Genomic DNA, 19,640 nt, shown 5'->3' on the forward strand with positions numbered 1-19,640 from the left:
TTAAGGGGCACCTGGGTGGCTCGGTTGGTTAATAGACTTCAGCTCAGGTCATGATCTCACAGTCCGTAAGTTCGAGCCCCACATCAGGCTCTGTGCTGACAGCTAAGAGCCTGGAGCCTGCTTCAGATTCTGTGTCTCCTCTCTCTCTGCCCCTCCCTCCCCTGCTCATGCTTGGTCTCTCTCTCTCTCAAAAATAAATAAACATTAAAAAAAATTAAAATACTGGCTAATTTAAGGCCAACAAACTATTAAGTTCAAGACTAACCCATAATTTTGGCGGTAATTATATAAAATGGCAATATTAAATCTAAGAATATCTTTAATTAAAAAAAATGTTTTTTAATGTTCATTTATTATTGAGAGAGAGACAGAGCGTGAGCAGAGGAGGGGCAGAGAGACAGAGGGGAAAACACAGAATCCAAAGCAGGCTCCAGGCTCTGAACTGTCAGCACAGAGCCCGATGTGGAGCTCAAACTCACGAACCGCAAGATTGTGACTGGAGCTGAAGTCGGACGCTTAACCAACTGAGCTATCTAGGTGCCCCTAAATCTAAGAATACCTTAACATGATTTTTTTAAGAGGGAAACCCTTCATCTAGATTTTAATTCTCCATTGTGTAGTCTAGAAGTGTGCCTACCAGACTGAGGAAGTATTAACCTGATGCTGGAGCACGAGGACAAACTTTTATCCACAAAAAAAGCAGGTCTCAGGCTACTTAAAAATGGACTATTTTGTTCAAGTTTACCTCTTCTCTCCTAAAAATTCAGACTGACCCCATCACTGCCCTATTACATAAGGTCTTTGCCTCACAGGAGAGAGCCAAAATTGCAGGTAACACTGCATTTATTTTATTTAAATATTCACAACCTATGTCCACTGGTTATGAGTTATCTGTCTAACACTCACAGAATCACATGGTCTTCACCTAAACTCTGTCTCTTCTGCTCCAGTGGCTCCTTTTGGTGCTGTTGGACTGGATGCCCATTTTCCACTGCTGTTCCATTCAGCAACTGATCGTTTTGAGAACTGATACCCAGCTGTATGTCCAGGATCTCCTAAGAAAATAAAATGTTAATCCTTCAGTACGAAAGTATTTTATAGTTTCCAACTGAATAAAGCTTCCTAAATATCTAATTGTGGTACTTACTTCAATTTGTTCACCTTGTCCATCAGGTTCATCAGTATCAAGTGCCGAAAGCTCTAACTCAATATCCCTATCAGGCTTAGTATCGCTTGCATCTTCTGTATAATCACTCTGTAATAAAGAAAAAATGCTGATTTTATACCTGGGGAAGCTGGGGCCCCCCTTTTAGATTAAAGTAAGAATCTCAATGATTGAAATAAAAGATGGTACTGCAATTTTATTTCTATTCTGAGTTTGAAAAACAATCATCCACCAGAAAAAGGAATGCTAACATACACTAGGTAATGGCATAAACTAACACACAGCAGCACCAAACAGCAAATACATTAAGCATGAAGCTGAGAGGTTCAGTTTTTTTACCTCTCCATTTCTCAGTTCAATTTCCTTGCTTAGAAGATTTAAGGTAAGGTGGCGGCCTTCATCCAGGGAATTCCACTTCTGCTGCATGGCCAGTGCATTGGCCTCCCTCTGAAGAAGCAATGAGTTACTCTTGGCCTATAGGGGAAAAAAAACAAAGGTAAAGTTAGCTTTCAACTGCCATTTTATTTTAAGAATTTAAAGCTGAGGGACACAGAGACTACCTGCTGAAGTTCAATGCTCAAAAGGTCTCCAGTACTGGAATGCTTTCGATGACCAGATAAATCAGTAACAATGAATCTGTCCCTTTAAAGAGAAATATGTTTACAGTTATAAAACTGAAAGAGTTGAAGCAACTAAAGCAGTAATGGCCATATACCAAATACGTTTTCTGTAATTAATCAACCCTGAAAGTTTCAGTCATCATTTAAACGTTTTCTCAGAAATCTTGTTATTCAGCTAAAATCATTAAAGTACGCTTCATGAATAATCGGGGTTAGGATCTATACTCTGAGGATACACACAAGTCTGAAAATAGAGAATCCAAAAGAAGTAAGAGTAACATTACCGTTCAATATAGTGTGCTGATGACGTGGCCTCGTTACCATACGAACTCCACCTTGAATCAACAGCATTGACATAAGGAACATAATCTACAGAAAGGTAGAAAGAAACAATGATCAGAAAAGTGAAATATCAATATGTAAATGTGAACATACACTTTTTAAAAAAGATCCATATTTTATCCAACCAGCCATGTTCTTCTGGCTAAACCATTTAATTCTGAGCTCCTGTGACTGTTAAATAGAGGGAAATGTGCTGTACCTCACAAAGTGAGGATTAAAAAGCACAGTGTTAGAATACAGCAAGTGAGATACTAGTTAAGGGGATTACCTGATACACTGATAGGCTTAGTGGCACTTCCTTGGGAAGCAGTGGCCTGGACAGGATCCGTGGTATGGTAACCTGTACGTGAAGATCTGGAAATTGCACCCCATTTTGAGATGATAGGTCCATCACTAAATGGAATTATTGGGTCTTCTTCTTTTGTCCTTCTCTGAGTTTCAAATAAATGCACTCTTCTCTTAACATCTCCACTGTCCAGGTCCTGCATAAACCAAAGAAAATCAATTAAAAGGATTGTTATCAATTACTTCAGCTAATAATACAGGTACATGCTTTCAAAAGACATGTAATCAAATTTTCTGGTAAATTTAACACTAGCAGTACATCTTAGTGATAATCCAACATCCATTTTAAACCACCAAACTAGCTCAAATAATTTAAGCATTAAATGTAATTTATTTCAGACTTACCTAAATATAACTCAGCTGCTTACAGATGAGTTATATAGCAACAAACAATATGAAGATGAAAGCATTCAATCATTCTAAAACTTGAGTCAACATGCATGATATCCCCCCTACTCCCCCAAATCATACCATTAATACAGCATTTGAATTAGCAATTACATCTCTGGGCTCTGAATCGATGGCATTTATACAGGAGCCTATGGTGCCACAAGACCAAGGAGAATAATGAGAAAGATGATCTTCTTCAAACTTTGTACCACTCACACTCTCAGAGAACTGATTAAAAAAAAAAAAAAAAAAAAAGGCATAGTCAATTAGTACAAAACTGTTAAACTTACAAACTTGTAACTAATACAAAGTAACTATTATAGAATATATAGGACTTCATAATGAACAAATAATATAAAAACTCTCAATAATTAATATAAAAATACTGTCATATGTAACAAGTAATAATTATACTATTTGTATTTACATTATTTACTATAGAAAATAGAATGACTTCTCTTTTTATTTTGCTCTTTCGGTACTCATAAGGAACCCCTATCAAACACCAAATCAACAAATATTTGCAGCATGTCTCTAACATGGTATGAAGCACTCTAAAAAAATGGAAAAAGGCAAAACACACACACACTGTGGTCCGTGTCCTAGAATAGTTTACGATTCTGGGAAAAGACCATCGTGTAAATATGGGAATATAACTGATAAACCATGCAGGATCAAATTTAAAAAATGAACTCAAAGAAGGCTGTCTGGAACTAGAAGAAAAAGTGGACAAATTTTAAAAGGACTGTCCAAATTATTACAGGATCAGAATACTAAAGTTGTCATAATCATTAAATCTAGTTTACTGATTATACAGATATAGAAAGCTGATGCCAAAATAGTTAAGTTACATATTACAAGTCATATTACTAGCAAATAGCAGATCTGAGTCTCAGGGAAATTTTTTTTTTTTTTTTTTTTTAAGTAAACACTACACCCAATGTGGGGCTTGAACTCATGACCCTGAGATCAAGAATCACATGTTCTACCAATTGAGCCAGCCAGGCTCCCCAGGGGAATCATTATTTCTTAAAGCATAGTATAAAAAAATGCAAATACATTTTTCTATCAAGCAAGTGGCAACTCTATCACTCTGTTGTCAAGATGTTTAGTTGCTTTGAAGAAGTCTCAGTTCGATGAGAAATTTAGATCTAGTTTAAGAATTCAGTGGTTTATTGAAATATTTATGGATGAAAAAATGTTATCTGAGTTACTTCAAAATAATCCAGTGGGAAGAGGGGGTACAAATGAGAGACTGAAGAGTAGGTAACAGGGGGTGATGGGTACGTGGGGTTTATTATACTATTCTACTTTTGTATATGCTTGAAGTTTTTCATAATTAATTTTATTTATTTATTTTTTTTTTTTGAGAGTGAGCATGCAAGCAGGGGAGGGGGAGAGAGAGAGAGTGAGAGAGAATCCTAAGCAGGCTCCATGCCCAGCACGGAGCCTGACACGGGGCTCAATCTCACGACCATGAGACCATGACCTGAGCGAAATCAAGAGTTGGACACTTAACTGACTGAGCCATCCAGGCACTCTTCATAATAAAATTTTTAAAAGTTTTAGATATTAGAGCCCAAAAGAATGGGAAATAAATCAAATTAGAGGAATTAAAAAAATAATGGTTTGTCGTATATATAAAAGTACTGAAAACAACAAGGTACACTGAAATGATCCTGATACAAAATTTGTTTTGTAACAACAAGAATAATTAACAGTGATGCAAAACTGCATGAATAAAACCACAGGCATTTCTGCAACTCCTGTGAAGTAAGGAAGAAATGCTCCTGCTAGATCAGGATTCAAATCCCAGCTACTTACAAGCTGAATTTATTACTTTGGGCAAATTACTTAATTTCTCTGAGTAGGATTTCTAAAAAACATAGATTTAATACCTGCCCCCTAAGATTTTTGTGAGAATTAAATAAAATAGCATTATGCAAATGCTTAGTACAGTGCCTGGCACAAGTAGGTGCTCAATAAATGGTAGATATAAATCTTATTACTAAAAAAACAGAAAAATAATGACAACTATACTGCTGGAGAGACTTTCAATTCTTGGTGGAACAGGTCTTAAGACCATTAAAAACTTAATGGTCTTCAGAGTCTCACAATGCCTAACTGTAGTGCTTCTCACAAACTCAATGTTCACTGAACTACGTGACTCAACTTCACACTAAACCGCTGCAAAATACCCAACACAGCTAACCCTGGTTGGAAAGAGTGCTCTGAAGTCGGGTGTTTGACCTATCCTTGCAACATCAAGTGATGAAGACCTTTCTTACATCAGTGCGAAAGTCTACACTGAATAGAGGAGAAGGTGGTGTTGGTGACTGTGTTGCCACAGGAAGAGTTGAAGAGACAAGAGGTGCTTTCTGAGTGTGGTACTGTGCCCACTGCTCTGGCTTTCTTCTTATCTGCTCCTCGCAACTGGTCTTCAAATGACCACAAGGTTCCTAAGGGGGGATAAAAGAAACAATCTTAATCATCTAGGGAGCAGTAAATAAACTTGTCTATTTCCTGTGGAAATAACGTAAACAGTTTATTATATTGTTGGGACAAAAAAATACAGCAGGGAAGTCACCTTAGCCTATTCTCCACACATTTAAATGAAAGGATTAATGTTTAGTCAAGTGAGCACTCAGTTTTCTGGTTTAGAGAAGTCATTTGTATCTATGTGGGGATATTGAAAATAGGCCCTGTCCTTGTATTTTGGAGATTTCTCTATACCTTCCCATCAGTTTCCTATCCAAGCATAACATTTATTGAGCATTAATATGTATCAGGTCCAGTTCCAAGGGCTTTGTTTTTCTGATTTAATCCTCACAACAGCCTTATGAGGTAGGTACCATTATTGCCACCAAACATGAAAAACCTGATGTACAGAACATATAGTAACTTCTGTAAGTCACACAATTTCTAACTGGAGGAGCTAGAAACCCATACCTGGGTGGTAGGACACCAAGTCTGACAGTGGGCTCTTTACCCACTACACTACAGTAGCAGTCCTATTTCCACTGTCACTTACCCTTGGTAAAGGCACACTTGTCCTTGGCTCACTTGGTGGCTGGCAAGCCACTGAATAGTACCCATCTAATGAGTTATATCTTTCCCGCAAAGACGTCTGATAAACAGACGAGTGCATCACATCCATTGGAGGTAAAGAATTACTTCTAATAATGTCATCTCGTTGGTACATAGGTGGGCGCCAGATGCGCCTGCTGTCGTACACAGGAGCATACATTCCAGAAGGTACTGGCGGAACTGGTCCATACGGCTGCGGAGGAGGAGGTTGGTAAGGAGAAGAATTCATTCGATCTCGAGGGGAAAATGTACTGTAATGATCGGCATATGGCATAGAAGCAGGTGGGAGGGAGGACTCTGGAACATTATTGGATCTCACAAAGCGAGGAACACAGGGAGCCACACCAGCTGGTACCGTTGGAGGTGGTGGGTAGTATCCTTAAAAATTAGAAAAAGGAATATTTAATGTAATCTTAGTAAAATCCAACATTGTACAATGATTTAACTCTAAACCAGCTTTTAATGTGGGAAAAGAAAATAAACTTTGAACCTTAGTTACTCCTGCCTTAGACACTACACTACTATATGAACTCCTATGTTAAACTGCTCCTCAAAAACACAAGACAGGCTATTAAGAGATGGCTGGTAAGTTTCCTTCTAGGGCATCTACTGCCACAGGTTTTGGATTAAGTAATCAGTTACATTATTGATTCATAGCTTTGGGGGAGCAGAGGTAAAAATCCCTTTCAAAATCTATATAAGTTGTGTATTGTCTTTCCAAAATTATACGTTAAGTATATATAAACCAAACATTCCACAAACTATTTCAAGGGATTCACAGAACTCCCTGAAGCTCATCCATGGACTCTATATTTGACGTAAAGGAAGGAGAATCTTAAAACTATTGGCATGCAGAATCATTAATTCTTAGGGCAGGAAGAAAACTTAAGGGTTATATAGTCCAAAAGATTAATTTCTTAATATAGATATTCTAGATATAAGTGATTCACTTATGTATCTAAGGACAATATATATTAGTTTCTTTTTTTTCTTAGAATTGCCTAAAATTACTTACCTGTCTGGGGGTACTGTGGGACTTCGAAGGGTATCGGAGTCCTTGGATCTTGAAAATACTGAATGTTTTCAGAATGCTGAGGATATACTGGTACTCTAGTTATAAATGCGCTGGATTTTGGAGGCACAGAATTCAGCTCTGTTCCAACATTAGAAGGCCCAGCTGAGGTAGCCGCTACATTACTTACAGGAGTCTTGGGTGGAGAGCCAATTTTACTGGAGAGATAATTTATCAAAAACAAAGAATAAATTACTGTCTGTAACTGCTGTCTTCCTCAGTAGGAAGGAATTTTCATAAAATTATATAGTGAAACCACTAATAGAGAAAATTTAGGTATTTCCATAGTGATAATTTCATTGCCAACCTACACTGCTGATTCACAGGATTGTAGTAACAGATCTCATATTCTGGCAAGGGTAAAAAGAATGCAAACAAAGCCCAGGCACTAATGTGATCCATCAATCCCTTTTTACTCATTGTATAAACAAAGATTTTTCCTAGTGGAAATTAAAAAAAAAAAAAATTCTATTCAGGGCGCATGGGTGGCTCAGTCGGTTAAGCGTCCGACTTTGGCTCAGGTCATGATCTCACAGCTCGTGGGTTTGAGCCCTGCATCAGGCTCTGTGCTGACAGCTCAGAGCCTGGAGCCTGCTTTGGATTCTCTCTCTCTCTCTGTCCCTCTCTTTCTCTCTCTCAAAAATAAACATTTAAAAAAATTTTAAAAAAGTCCTATTCAACAGGTTCACCCTTAAATTTATTGTTCAATAACTACAGTTAACCCTTGAACAACACAGGTTTGAACTGCACGGGTCCATTTATATGCAGACTTTTTTCAATGAATAGTACTGTAAATGTATTTTCTTTTTTAAAATATCTTTTTGTTGTTGTTGTTTTAAGTAAACTCAACCCCCAACGTGAGGCTCAAATTCACATCCCCTAGATCAAGAGTCCCATGCTCTGCGGACTAAACCAGCCAGGGCACCCCTCCTTGTATTTTATTGATGACATTTTCTTTTCTCTAGCTAACTTTACAGCAAGTATACGATATACAGTACATACAACCTACAGAATATGTGTTAATTGAAAATATGTTATCAGTAAGGCCTCTGGTCATTAGTAGGCTATGAGTAGTTACATTTTGAGGAAGTCAAAAGTGTCCCCAATCCCTGTATTGTACAAGAGCCCACTGTAGTCTACCAGAATTCTCTGGGACAAAGACGACAGACATGTAAAAGAAGGACTGTTCTATTAAGAGATAGATGGATTAAAATGTAAACTCCTTGAGAAAAGGCCATTTTTGTCCATTTTGTTAACTGCGGTCTATCCAAAGTTACATCTAGAAAAGTTAACTGTTACATCTAGAAGAATTCCTGGCATACAGTAGTCATTCAGTAAAAATATCTGTTGAAAAAATGAAATAGTTCCTGCCACATAATAGTCAGAGTGGATGAGTGAAACGCCAATATATGGTTACTCATTCAATTGATGCAAAATAACCAAACTTTTTATCTTTTTTAACCAGGGATTTTCTTTGTTGAGTCACCAGGCAATCAGCTCCAGAGGATCTCACCACGTCTTTCTTATGCCCTACTGAGAAGTCAAACTTTGGCAGAGCTTAGATATGTGGTGACTCCAGAAAAAGAACTTGTTAATGATGCAGGAATTCAATATGTTGCATCCCAAATAGATTAAAGGGTTTTTCTCAAACTAGAGAAGCCCTTCTAAAGCTAGAATACAAACAAGTATGGGCTGCTTTTAAGTCTAGCACAGCAGATTAGTCTAGCAGATGTTTACTTTTATGTGTAAAATGGAAAGAACTAAGGAACTGTGGGTAATAATAGCAGATACAAATTTACTGACTTACAGTTTAAAGATATTTTAGGGCTATATTTATTCTTTGAACTTAAATAAAGGCAACAAGGAAAATGATTAGGATTTCCTTGTAACAGTAATATAACTCTCATCGAGCAATTACTGAGCACATTCCAGGCTCTATGCTACATGCTTTACATAGATCATCTGGTCCTTCCATATCAAAAGGTTATATACTGTCAAATTGGGATAAGTACTTTAAAATGGCAAACTTTAGGGGGCACCTGGGTGGCTCAGTCGGTTAAACGTCCAACTTTGGCTCAGGTCATGATCTTGTGGTTCGTGAGTTTGAGCCCCCACATCAGGCTGTCTGCTGTCAGCAGAGCCCCCTTCAGATACTGTCTCCCCCCACCCATCCCTTCCCCACTCACACTTTTTCTCTCTCTCTCAAAAATAAACATAAAAAGAAATGGCAAATTTTTAGACTTGTCAGCGAAAAGGCATCAAAATCCATGACAAGATTCATAGCCTCACGTGATCATGCAAGCTATCCACAAAAATCAGACTAAGGAAAAAGCTAACCTTCAGCCACATTCCAGACAGACAGCTAGATTACTACAGCTGTAGCCTACATGGCTCTCAGGATTCCAGGCTCTCCTTTGCAGCACCCCTCTCCTGCCTACCTGATTTTGCCAGGGCTGCTTCCTGTCCTGATAAGATCTTTCCTTCCCAACTATCCAGACTTTTGGAACTACCTCAGGTCTTCCTGGGCTCATTTCACCTCTAGGGAGTCTTTCATAATAACTCCCTATAGAATATTATTACTTTTTGGGGCGCCTGGGTGGCGCAGTCGGTTAAGCGTCCGACTTCAGCCAGGTCACGATCTCGCGGTCCGTGAGTTCGAGCCCCGCGTCGGGCTCTGGGCTGATGGCTCAGAGCCTGGAGCCTGTTTCCGATTCTGTGTCTCCCTCTCTCTCTGCCCCTCCCCCGTTCATGCTCTGTCTCTCTCTGTCCCAAAAATAAATAAACGTTGAAAAAAAAAAATTAAAAAAAAAAAAAAAAAAAGAATATTATTACTTTTTGTGTTCCAATAACACTTGGAACACAACTCCATTATAGTACCTATCAGAACGTATTATATAATATCTGTTTACGTCTGCCTCCAAACCACACTGTAAGACCCTCAGAGGCAGGGAGTAGTATTATTTAGTTCATTTTCATTACTTCTACCAGCTGGCTGGTGTTGGGCACATAGAAGATCCCTAATTTTTGAATGAATTAATTATTTATTTATTTTTTCAAGTTGTTCCCTTAGTCTATAATTAAAAAAAAATTGGGATAGGATTTACTTTTTTTTTTTTTAATTTTTTTTAACGTTTATTTATTTTTGAGACAGAGAGAGACACAGCATGAATGGGGGAGGGGTAGAGAGAGAGGGAGATACAAAATCGGAAGCAGGCTCCAGGCTCTGAGCCATCAGCCCAGAGCCCGACGCGGGGCTCGAACTCGCAGACCGCAAGATCGTGATCTAAGCCGAAGTCGGACGCTCAACCGACTGAGCCACCCAGGCGCCCCTAGGATTTACTTTTTAAGGTGTATAATTCAGTGAGTTTTGGTATATTCACAAGGTTGTGCAACAACCATCACCACTACCTCATTCTGAAACACCTTCATCAGCCCTGAGAGAAATCTCTACTCATTAGCATTCACTCCACAGCCCCTGGCAACTACTCATCTACTTTCTGTCTCTTTGGATTTGCCTATTCTGGACACTACCATAAATAGAACTCTGTAATATATGGCCTTTTGTATCTAGCTTCTTTCACTTAACAGTTTCGAGGTTCATCCACATTGACTGTAGTATGTATTAGTATTTACTTTTTTTTTTTTACGGCTGAATACATTCCACTCGTATGGATATAAAACAGTTCTAGGTTACCTTGCCAAAAACCTTCAAAAGCTCATTTTCTAAACATATATGTAACATAAGGTCTCCATAATCTGGTGCAACCTACCTATCTAATCTTATTTTAACCAGTCCCTAACATAAACTTGCTGTTCTAAAAGGCTGGTCTCTTCAATATTCCAAATAATTACCAACACATTTGACCCATATTATGCTGTTTCTTTTTCTGAAATCCACCATATTTTCCCCAGCAATATAAAATATTCCCGTTCTTTCATCCAATTCCAATTTTGCTTCATTTGTGTAAATGCTGTCTCCACAACTATACTCTCGTAAGTTTCTTAAAGGAAAAGAGATCTTATACATGTCCTGTATTTTCAAGTGTGATAAGAACATAGCTCAGAATGAATGTTCAAATACCATTTGCTAACTAGACAATGTTCTCTGACATGTCATTTCTAAAAATCTCTCCCAGGGAAAACTGTAAGGATCCTCCAATAAACAAATCCTCCTATCATATGCTAACTGCAGAAATAAAGAATATAATTGCTTACCTACCCACTGTTTATTATATGAAATCACTAGCATAATACTTTGTTCCTAGAAGGCATATAATAAATGCTGACCGACTATTCAGGGGCAACAAAATCGGAACATGATTTAACTGAGACCCTAAAACAAAACCAAAGCATGAGATTTCTGAGGTGTAAGTAACTCAGATGGTCAGAAAGTTTTAAAACTTTTTTCTTAAAGAACCAAAACCCTTCCTTATGCTGAAACCTGAAAATATTGGTAATAATAACAACAAGATATTGAGGTACTGTTCAATGCACACTGCAATAGTGATTCACTTAATCTGTGCAACCAACCTGTGTAGTAGTTACTATTACTGTATGAATTTTGTGGATGAGTAAATTGAGGGAGACAGATTAACTGGCCTAAGATCAAACAGCTAGAAAACAGTGAGCCAGAATTTGAACCCAGGGAGTTTGCCTCCCAAGAGCCCCCTCTTAGCTACTACACATCATTAAAGAATATAGAATAGACTGTTCTGAGTGAAGCAGAGGCTGGAGGCTTAGAATCTCACCTTGCTGAGGTTTCTATTTAGCCCCTTTCTGGTACCCCTCTGTATACGATCTTAAAGTTCAAAGATCTAAGTGTGGAAAAAACCCAATTCTGGTCCAAACTCTTCAGTTTACAGTCAAGGAAAACAAAACCCAGAGCTGAATTGACTTTCTAAAGTCACAGAGCTTTTCAACTGCAGAGCCAGGACTAGAACTCAAATTTTGGGGGATTCAAGTGCTTTTTCCACTAGGTGAAGATTATGCATTAAAAATTCTGATTAGTTCCTTTCCCTTAGGATAAATTACAATACTCAGTCATTTCTCAAAAGGCTGAGTAACTCACAGTAACCATTTTTACCTAATACTTACTTTTCAGTTACAGACTCTGCAGAAGGCCCAGTTGCGTTCTGACCATTAGTGCCAACCTTCCCCACTTTCTTCACAGTCTCCAGAGCTCTTAAAGTACTGTCAGTACTACGTGGGATTAGCTGGGAAACACTGTTTTCTGCATTTGAAATTCCATTTGTACTTGGAACAATTTTCCCCGTTGTTTCAGTACTTCCTATGACAGAAATGACATTTCCGGCTGTGGTTGTGACAGTGTTGTTTACACCAACTTTATTTAGAAGAGGAAATGTTCTTACAGTTGCATTGATCTTTTTGTTCCTTAATCGATACCTGTTTCAAAAACAATCAACATATATTGGTGAATATTGCACTAAATTTACCCTGGAAGGGGGGAAAAAAAAGACAACGGGAAAAGATTTAAATAGGAGGAAATAGCTTTGAAAAAAAGTTTCATCAGCTAAATATCAAATACAGTCTACACCAAACTCTGTTGTTAGATGTCACATGAAAACACACACACACACACACACACACACGTAGACATGTAATTAATGTAGCAAGCAAAATACACATGTATCAAAGAAGCCTGATGAGTGAATGGGAAGAGATCCTTTTGAAAATTTTGTATAATTGCAATAAAAAGTACACTATGTAAAAATGAAAGGAACCATACCAAATCTATTTAGGAATGTAGAATGAAGAAGAAAGGTATGCAAGAGTTGACAAAATTCTGTTGTTACCAAATGTTAGAGCATTATATAAATTAAAAAAATTATAAAACCAAAACTCGTTCTTAAACACTACACCAGATTAGTTTATGCTTAATGTAAAAAGCATTTGGATTAAGAACAGAATTTTCTGATATTGAATTCATAGTTATATTTATGGTGGTCAGGTATAACACTTTCAATACATAAAGCAATTTGATCTTGGGACTCCATTTAAGAAAATCTGTTTCCACTTGTACAACAAAAACTTCATTATAATGTAGTCCTAGTCAAGGTTCCAAAACTTTAAAGTGGTGAACAACTGTTACATGAACAAAAAGTTTACACACATTTGGAGCCATAATTACATATGCCTAAATTAATCTGATATTAATGTTATAATCAAACAAAAGGTAATTAAATATAAACAGTGTTAGTGATGAGCAATGCCTTCACAATAGTCTCCCTTTCAGTCCCTCAGTATCTATAAACAACCTCATTATTCAATCCCGCTAGTCTCCATCTCCCCTCTCTCCTGCTCTCCCTCTCTCTCGTGCATGTCTCCTCCCTCCCTCCTTCCCTCCCTCCCTCTCTCTCCCTCTCTCTCTTTCTCTCTCTCTCTCTCTCTCTCTCTCTCTCTCTCTCTCTCTCTCTCTCTCACACACACACACACACACACACACACACACACACACACACACACACACACACACTGACAGAGGCAGGTGGAGCTCAATAAAAGAGAAGTGTCCCCAGATCAGACTGGCTGAGGATGAAGTGACTGAACACAAAGTTAAAAAAAGACAACAGGTTATGGTCAGTTTATATAAGTCATCTTAAGAGATTCTGGAGAGTGACTACTTTTTTTTCCTTTTTATTTGTTTATTTATTTATTTGCTTAATTTATTTATTTTTAAATACATCCAAGTTAGTTAGCATATAGTGCAACAACGATTTCAGGAGTAGATTCCTTAATGCCCCTACCCACTTAGCCCATCCCCCCTCCCACAACCCCTCCAGTAACCCTCTGTTCTCTGTATTTAAGAGTCTCTTATGTCTTGTCCCCCTCCTTGTTTTTATATTATTTTTGCTTCCCTTCCCATATGTTCATCTGTTCTATATCTTAAAGTCCTTACATGAGTGAAGTCATATGATATTTCTTTCTCTAATTTCGCTTAGCATAATACCCTCTAGTTCCATCCACATAGTTGCAAATGGCAAGATTTCATTCTTTTTGATTGCCAAGTGATACTCCCATTACACACACACACACACACACACACACACACACACACACATATCTTCTTTATCCATTCATCCATCAGTGGACATTTGGGCTCTTTCCATACTTTGGCTATTGTCAATAGCACTGCTATAAACATTGGAGTGCATATGTCCCTCTGAAACAGCACACCTGTATCTCTTGGATAAATACCTAGTAGTGCAATTGCTGGCTTGTAGGATAGTTCTATTTTTAATTTTTTGAGGAACCTCCATAGTGTCTTCCAGAGTGGCTGCACCAGTTTGCATTCCCACCAGCAGTGCAAAAGAGATCCTCTTTCTCCGCATCCTCGCCAACATCTGTTGTTGCCTGAGTTATTGTTAGCCATTCTGACAGGTGTGAGGTGGTATCCCACTGTGGCTTTATTTGTATTTCCCTGATGATGAGTGATGTTGAACATTTTTTCATGTGTCGGTTGGCCATCTGGATATCTTCTTTGGAGAAGTGTCTATTCATGTCTTTTGCCCATTTCTTCACTGGATTGTTTTTCGGATGTTAAGTTTGATAAGTTCTTTATAGATTCTCGATACTAACCCTTTATCTGGTATGTCATTTGCAAATATCTTCTCCCATTCCATTGGATGACTTTTAGTTTTGCTGATTGTTTCGTTTGCTGTGCAGAAGCTTTTCATTTTGATAAGGTCCCAATAATTCATTTTTGCTTTTGTTTCCCTTACTCCCAGAGACGTGCTCAAAGAAGCTGCTGCGGCCAAGATCAGAGGTTTTTGCCTGCTTTCTCCTCGAGGATTTTGAAGGCTTCCTGTCTTATGTTTAGGTCTTTCATCCATTTTGAGTTTATTTTTGTGTATGGTGTAAGAAAGTGGTCCAGGTTCATTCTTCTGCATGTCGCCATCCAGGTTTCCCAGCACCACTTGTTGAAGAGACTGTCTTTATTCCATTGGATATTCTGTTCTGCTTTGTCAAAGATTAGTTGGCCATATGTTTGTGGGTCCATTTCTGGGTTCTCTATTCTGTTCCACTGATCTGAGTGTCTGTTTTTGTGTGAGTACCATACTGTCTTAATGATTACAGCTTTGTAACACAGCTTGAAGTCTGGGATTGTAATGCCTCCTGCTTTTTCTTTTTCAATATTGCTTTGGCGATTTGGGGTCTTTTCTGGTTCCATACAAATTTTAGGATTGTTTGTTCTAGCTCTGTGAAGAATGCTGGTGTTATTTTGATAGGTACTGCACTGACTATGTACATTGGTTTGGGTAGTATTGACATTTTAACAATATTTGTTCTTCCTATCCAAAAGCATGGAATATTTTTCCATTTTTTGTGTGTGTCTTCTCCAATTTCTTTCATAAGCTTTCTATAGTTTTCAGTATATAGATTTTTCACCTCCTTGGTTAGATTTATTCCTAGATACAATTGGTACAATTGTAAATGGGATCAATTCCTTGATTTCTCTGTCGCTTCATTGTTGATGTATAGGAATGCAACCGATTTCTGTGCATTGATTTTATATCCTGCGACTTTGCTGAATTCATGAATCAATTCTAGCAGTGTTTTGGTGGAATCTTTTGGGTTTTCCGTATAGAGTATCATGTCATCTGTGAAGAGTGGAAGTTTGACCTTCCATTTCTATTTTTTTTGGAACAGCTTCAAGAGAATAGGTGTTAACTCTTCCTTAAATGTTTGGTAGAATTCCCCTGGAAAGCCATCTGGCCCTGGACTCCTGTTTTTTGGAAGACTTTTGATTACTAAGTCGATTTCTTTACTGGTTATGGGTCTGTTCAAATTTTCTATTTCTTCCTGTTTCAGTTTTGGTAGTTTATATGTTTCTAGGAATTTGTCCATTTCTTCCAGATTGCCCATTTTATTGGCAAATAATTGCTCATAATATTGTCTTAGTATTGTTTTTATTTCTGCTGTGCTGGTTGTGATCTCTTGTCTTTTATCCTTGATTTATTTGGGTCCTTTCCTTTTTCTTTCTGATCAAACTGGCTACGTCTTTATCATTTTTGTCAATTCTTTCAAAGAACCAGCTTCTGATTTCATTGATCTGGCCACTGATTACTTCTTTAAGAAGGACGGGTATGAGTAGACCTATATTTTAGAAAGGCATTTTGCTGGCATGGATGGGCCTGTGTTTTTCTCAACATGCTCTCTGAAACCTGCTCTTCATTTTTCACCTCAAAGGTTCTTATACAAAATAGCCAGCTGCTCTTTGCTTTCCACCCTCAAAGGACAAATCTCAGCTACCTTTAAGATTACTCTGGCAGGCAAAAAATAAAATTTTAATTGCAAGTACCTTAAAAGATAAGGAGTTGTAAGAAGTAAAACCTTAACTAAAGGAGGTAAAATATGTGGCAAGTAGCAGTACATACTGGGCTCCTAGCATCTAGGCAGCTAAAGACTTGGACTTCAAATCCAGACCTCACATTTGAAAATGCCAATTACTTCCTTATTCTTTTAAAATCACCTTTTGAGCTCCGTCAAGTCCTCACTCCCTGCCTTACTCAGCTTAGAATCCACTATCCACCATTCGTCCCTCTCTTATAAATACCTTCAACTCCCTTGGCCCACTCCCTGTGTTGAACTCCTGGTAAAACCCTAATCCAGTTCTTCACATATTCTCTTACTCTGTGCCTGCTTCCAGGCAGCTGAACATTGGTGGAGAAAAACCATGCTATCATGCTCTCTAGACTCTCTTCAAAATTCTGATCAATTATTTATTTTAATTTTTTTTCAACGTTTATTTTATTTATTTTTGTGACAGAGAGAGACAGAGCATGAACGGGGGAGGGGCAGAGAGAGAGGGAGACACAGAATCGGAAACAGGCTCCAGGCTCTGAGCCATCAGCCCAGAGCCCGACGCGGGGCTCGAACTCCCGGACCGCGAGATCGTGACCTGGCTGAAGTCGGACGCTTAACCGACTGCACCACCCAGGCGCCCCCTATGATCAATTATTTAAAATGGCCAAGCAATACACTAATACACTTCTCTACTAAATTCCCTTTCTCATCTCTAACATCCTTTCTACCTCCACTGCTGATGACATTGCCTCCCACTTGACAGACAAAACAGATGAAGCCAGAGGAGACTTACTTCTTTCACCACCAATTCCAGGAAGCTTCCTGACTTGTAACTACATCCTCCTCCTAAAAAGAGATGAAGAGCTCCTGCTCTTAACTCAGGTCAATCCTGCCACTGGGGTTCTAACGAGGTCCAATCTCTCCACTTGTGCCCCAGGTCCCAAGCATATCTGCCTTTCCAAAGACTTCACTCCTATAATGATCTTTTTTATTCTAGTGCACCATCACTTCATTCAGGTGTCTTACATGCCATATCCTCTGATATCCCTTCCCAGACAACCTCATCTAAAATATCTCCTCTTTCCCAACCATTCTTTCTCCACACCTTGTGTTATTTTTCTTCATAGCACCAATCAGTACCAGATATTATATTTTGTATTTATTTGCTATATGTCAATCTTCTCTACAACAAAGTAAGCCCCATGAGAGCAAGGATTTTTGCCTTTCTGAATGACCTCTCTGTCTTCAGCATATAATACAGTGCCTGGTGCACACTGTGTATTCAATAAATATTTGTTGCGTGAACAGGGAGTAAGCCTCTGACTTCATATGGCCAAGAGAAGAACTAACCACTGATTTTCTACCTCCAAAAGCATTTCCCATCTAAGTTAAAACACTACTTGGTTATACAGATCCCAAACCCTGGAGTCATTCTTGATTCTTTTCTTTATAGTCCACATTCAACCTATCAGTTCGTCAAATATATATCCCAAATCTGACCGCTTTTCATCATTTCCATGACTATAGTTGTAGGACCAAGCTACCAATCTTGTACCTGAACCACTATAGTATTTCATTGGTCTCGAGCCATGCAGACTCTAGGGTGACATTTCTAAGACAAAGTTAAAATCTCATTGTTGTGGGATGCCTGACTGGCTCAGTCGGTGGAGCATGAGACTCTTAATCTCAGGGTTGTGAGTTCCAGCCCCATGCTGGGCATACAGCTTACTTAAATAAATATGTAAGATTAAAAAATCTCATCGTTGCATTTGAATAAAACCCTGTTATGTCTTCCAAATTCCTCGCCATGGTCATCAAAGCCAGTGTGATGTGGCCTGCCTCTCTAGCCTTATCTTTTGTCATCCCTATCATTCTCCATCTTCCAGACACACTGGTCTTGCTTCTAGTTCCCAAGCCTGCCAAGCTCATTTCCACCTCAGACTTTATAGCATTTTATCACTAACTGAAATTGTGTTTACGTGTTTACTGTGCCTCTTTCCTCACTAGAAGCACCTCAAAAAAGTACCCAGCACTTAGCAATCATTTTTATGTTTGCTGAGCTGATTGATTCTAGGCTTCTGTTATTCTCCAGAATGCAGCCAATTCTTAGAAATAGGATTCTAATACTCTACATTCTCAAATACAGTCACCTAAATATTTACTTTAGGAGAGACTGCTGGGCATTTACATTTAGTTTGGTTAGAGAAATGCACAGTAGAGAAAGCAGGCTGGAGTAAAATTAATTTAAGTAAAACAAATGTTTGCAGAGCTCCTGGTGTATTATGTGAACTAAGACAAAGGTTCCACCCTCAAAAAGCTCAGAGATACATAGCAACATGTATTTTTTAACCAACAGGATAGTGACATCTCACTTTCTTAATCTTTTGTATCATCCTGTTTTTTTCTCTTCTTTTTTCAAACAGCAACAGAGAATGTGAAGCCAGCTAGAAATATGAATTGTAGATTATTTGTCCTTTCAACGTAAATATACTGAATTTACATATCAGACACTTGCTATGTGCAAAAAATATCAAGATGAATTACTCACAAGATAAATGAAGTCCAGTTAAAATACACACGTGCAAATAAATAACTGCAATATGACAAGAGAACTGACATTATACAGTGACTATGTATAGAGCACTACAACAGCACAGTGAAGGAAGCAACTAACACTGGCTTGGAAGTCAGAGAAGTCCTCAGAAGGAAGAGGACCTCTGAGTATGACTAGGAGCTCTCCAAACAGAAAAGAGAGAAGCATATGATAAAGGGAAAAACACGTGCAAGGGAAAGAAGAATGCAAGCATTTGTGCAGTAGTAAACAGTGATTAACTAGATGTAGCTTAAAAAAATAAAGACTGCAAAAGGTGGAGTAAGGCTACTAAGCTAGATTAGGACTAGATCCTTTGCTATACTGAGGAACCAATTAAGAATTTAAAGCAGACGTGGACATGATCAGACAATTATTTGCAAGAGAAAATCTTGGTAGCAATGAAATAGGTTGAACATAAGGAGATGCCAGGTAAAAGGCCAGTAGAGAACTAAAATTGATAAACTAGGTAAACACACGTGAAACACTAAAAACAGCATTACACAAAAATGTGACCAATTAATTTGGCTATTATTTTTTTTTACTACTAATATAATTTCAGTCAAGAGACAATAAAATTGTAAAGTAGGCACAAGAGATGGAGAGTAGAAAGCCAGCTTGAAGGTACAGGAGGTAAAATGGATTTTCAGATGGGACACCAGTCATGGGTGGCAAGGCAATGAAATCACAGTTTCTGACTTTTTT

The 19,640-nt window shown here is 38.2% G+C and overlaps 1 protein-coding gene across 4 annotated transcripts in view; it reads right to left on the reverse strand.

The window, feature by feature from the left end:
* The window catches only part of RC3H2 (ring finger and CCCH-type domains 2), a 53,074-nt gene that overhangs the window by 5,620 nt on the left and 27,814 nt on the right, over positions 1-19,640 (reverse strand). Inside the window, exons 10-20 of one of the 4 annotated variants that reach the window (XM_045470258.1) lie at positions 12,116-12,424; positions 6,965-7,179; positions 5,894-6,327; positions 5,151-5,321; positions 2,974-3,090; positions 2,396-2,609; positions 2,070-2,154; positions 1,726-1,807; positions 1,505-1,639; positions 1,148-1,255; positions 907-1,055 (exon numbers count right to left, since the gene is read on the reverse strand). In XM_045470258.1, the coding sequence (XP_045326214.1) occupies positions 907-1,055; positions 1,148-1,255; positions 1,505-1,639; positions 1,726-1,807; positions 2,070-2,154; positions 2,396-2,609; positions 2,974-3,090; positions 5,151-5,321; positions 5,894-6,327; positions 6,965-7,179; positions 12,116-12,424 (2,019 nt within the window). Of the gene's footprint in view, positions 1-906; positions 1,056-1,147; positions 1,256-1,504; positions 1,640-1,725; positions 1,808-2,069; positions 2,155-2,395; positions 2,610-2,943; positions 3,091-5,150; positions 5,322-5,893; positions 6,328-6,964; positions 7,180-12,115; positions 12,425-19,640 lie in introns of all 4 variants that reach the window. The other 3 variants (XM_045470257.1, XM_045470260.1, XM_045470259.1) reach the window with 3 other exon arrangements.

This window comes from Leopardus geoffroyi, chromosome D4 (genome assembly GCF_018350155.1).
Source record: "Leopardus geoffroyi isolate Oge1 chromosome D4, O.geoffroyi_Oge1_pat1.0, whole genome shotgun sequence".
Taxonomy (NCBI): Eukaryota; Metazoa; Chordata; class Mammalia; order Carnivora; family Felidae; genus Leopardus; species Leopardus geoffroyi.